The 2,274-nt window shown below is 50.8% G+C and overlaps 1 protein-coding gene across 1 annotated transcript in view; it reads left to right on the forward strand.

Annotated features, from left to right (window-relative positions):
* Positions 1-2,085, forward strand: part of CLDN18 (claudin 18) — a gene marked incomplete at its 5' end in the record, with an annotated part of 3,493 nt that extends 1,408 nt beyond the window's left edge. The window contains 3 exons of the mRNA XM_009073871.1: positions 189-294; positions 863-973; positions 1,908-2,085. Of these exons, the coding sequence (XP_009072119.1) occupies positions 189-294; positions 863-973; positions 1,908-2,085 (395 nt within the window). The remainder of the gene's footprint in view (positions 1-188; positions 295-862; positions 974-1,907) is intronic.
* Between the last annotated feature and the right edge of the window lie 189 nt (positions 2,086-2,274).

Genomic DNA, 2,274 nt, shown 5'->3' on the forward strand with positions numbered 1-2,274 from the left:
TGTGCCATTGTGTTCCTGCTGCTGGGCTGGGAATGCAAGGAAATCCTGCCAGGAATGTGGACAATATTGTGGGTGCTCAAAGAGCAGGATCTGCCCCATCTTTCCAGACCTCTAAAGTGCTTCCCCAAGGCCACAGGTGACTGTTTGTACTGTGTGGAGCTCAGTGTTGTCCTTCTGTCTGACCTCAGGCTTGTGTGCCATCACTGGAGTGTCTGTGTTTGCCAACATGTTGGTCACAAACTTCTGGATGTCAACCAACAGCATGTACCAGGGAATGCAGAACGTCCAGACTAGGTAGGTGGGAGCCTGGGAGATCTCCCTCAGGGCTGCAGTTAACCAGGAAAGGGAAACTCTGGAAGTATGTTGAGATGGCAGCAGGACTTGGATGATTTATTGAGTCTCTTATCTGCAGTGGAGAGAAGCAGCTTGGCTGGGATGTGTCTGGTCATGCCACTCCAGAAGAAGATAGGGAACCCATTGAGGATGAGCCATTGAGAAGTCCCATTGAGGTGGGACTTCTGCAAGGCCAATGTTCAGTGTGTTCTAGAAGCAGATTGACAGTGGAAATGTCCCCCAGGGCTGCAGCCACAGGAAAGGGAAACTCTGGAAGTATGTTGAGATGGCAGCAGGACTTGGATTATTTATTGAGGCTCTTATCTGCACTGAAGAGAAGCAGCTTGGCTGGGATATCTCTGGTCATGCAACTCCAGAAGGAGGTGGGGAACCCATTCAGGATGAGCCTATGGGTGGGACTTGTGGGGATTTGTGCAGGGCCAGAGGGAGGATGAGAATGTTCAGTGCATTCCAGAAGGAGGAGACAGGAGCACTGTCACAGCACTAACCACCCCATCTCTGTCCTTAGGTACACCTTTGGCTCAGCTCTGTTTGTTGGCTGGGTGGCAGGAGGCCTGGCCCTGGTAGGAGGCATCTTGATGTGCATTGCTTGCAGAGGGCTCATTCCAGAGGAATCCAGGTAAGCTGAGCTGTGGCACACATAGCAAGGGCTTGTATGGAGGTGTTGGGATGGCAAACAGCACAGGATGTTCTCAGTGTAACACCTCAGGTGCAATATTTATCACACAGTCATAGAACCATCAAGGCTGGAGGAGACCTCTAAGATCATCAAGTCCAACCATTGACCTTTCACTGCTGTAAACCCTAAACCAGTTCCTCCAGTGCCTCTTAAACGCCTCCAGAGCTGGTGACTCCACCACCTCCCTGGGCAATATTCCAGTGTCTGAGTACCCTAACAGTGCCAAAATTTTTCCATATCAGTCCATTGAGAGGCTGGAAACACCCTGGCTGTGAACACTGCCAGGGTTGGGGCAACCACAGCCTCCCTGGGCAACCTGTGCCAGTGTCTCACCACCCTCACAGCCAGGAATTCCTTCCCAATAGCCAACCTAAACTAGTTTGAAGCCATTCCCTGTGTCCTGTCCCTCCATCCCTTATCCAAAGTCCTTCTCCAGCTCTCATGAAGCCCTTTTAGCCACTGGAAGGGGTTCTAAAGTCTCTCTGGAGCCTCTCTTCTCCAGGCTGGACACCCCCAGCTCTCTCCAGCCCTTGGAGCATCTCTGTTGCTCCAAGCCCTATCCAGCCTGGCCTTGAAGCCTTCCAGGGTTGGGGTATTCCCATCAGGCTTTGTGCAGCTACAGAGCTGGTTATTATTACAGGTAAGATCCTTCACTCACCTAAGGATTTATTCCTGGGAGAAAAAGTTAATGAAAAATCATGCCAGAGATTTGCAGCTTGTCCATGGCTGGTGGACTCTGAACTCAATGAGTGTCTCCAAGTGATGACCCAATGCAAAGTTGCCTCAAACCCAAGAGCAAAGAGGAGCACAGGGTGCAGTGTTGGGTACTCACAGCCCTTCCAGAGGCTGATGCCAACTGTGGTATCTCTTCCAGGTACAAAGCTGTGTCCTACAATGCCTCAGGACGGAATATCTCCTACAGGACTGGGCCCTACAAGGGTGGCTCAGGCTATGAGCATGAAGCAAAGCCCAGGAAGGCAGCAGGATATGAAGAAGCTCCTCGAAGTGAGGATGGAAGACGCTCTTACCCTTCGAAATATGACTATGTCTAGTAGCCTTTCTAGGCTTGACTTGTGCTAGCTTAGGGATTTTTAACTTCAGAAACTCAAAGTCCGGAAACCACAGCAGCCTCTGCCTAGGATTGTATTTTCTAGCATGTTTTCCTCACTCTGAGGCTGTGCCCTAGTTTGTTGTGAACATCACTTTGATCTGTGTGTGAAGCCCACGAGGAGGTCCCTAGG

This window comes from Acanthisitta chloris, unplaced genomic scaffold, assembly GCF_000695815.1.
Source record: "Acanthisitta chloris isolate BGI_N310 unplaced genomic scaffold, ASM69581v1 scaffold5174, whole genome shotgun sequence".
Classification (NCBI taxonomy): Eukaryota; Metazoa; Chordata; class Aves; order Passeriformes; family Acanthisittidae; genus Acanthisitta; species Acanthisitta chloris.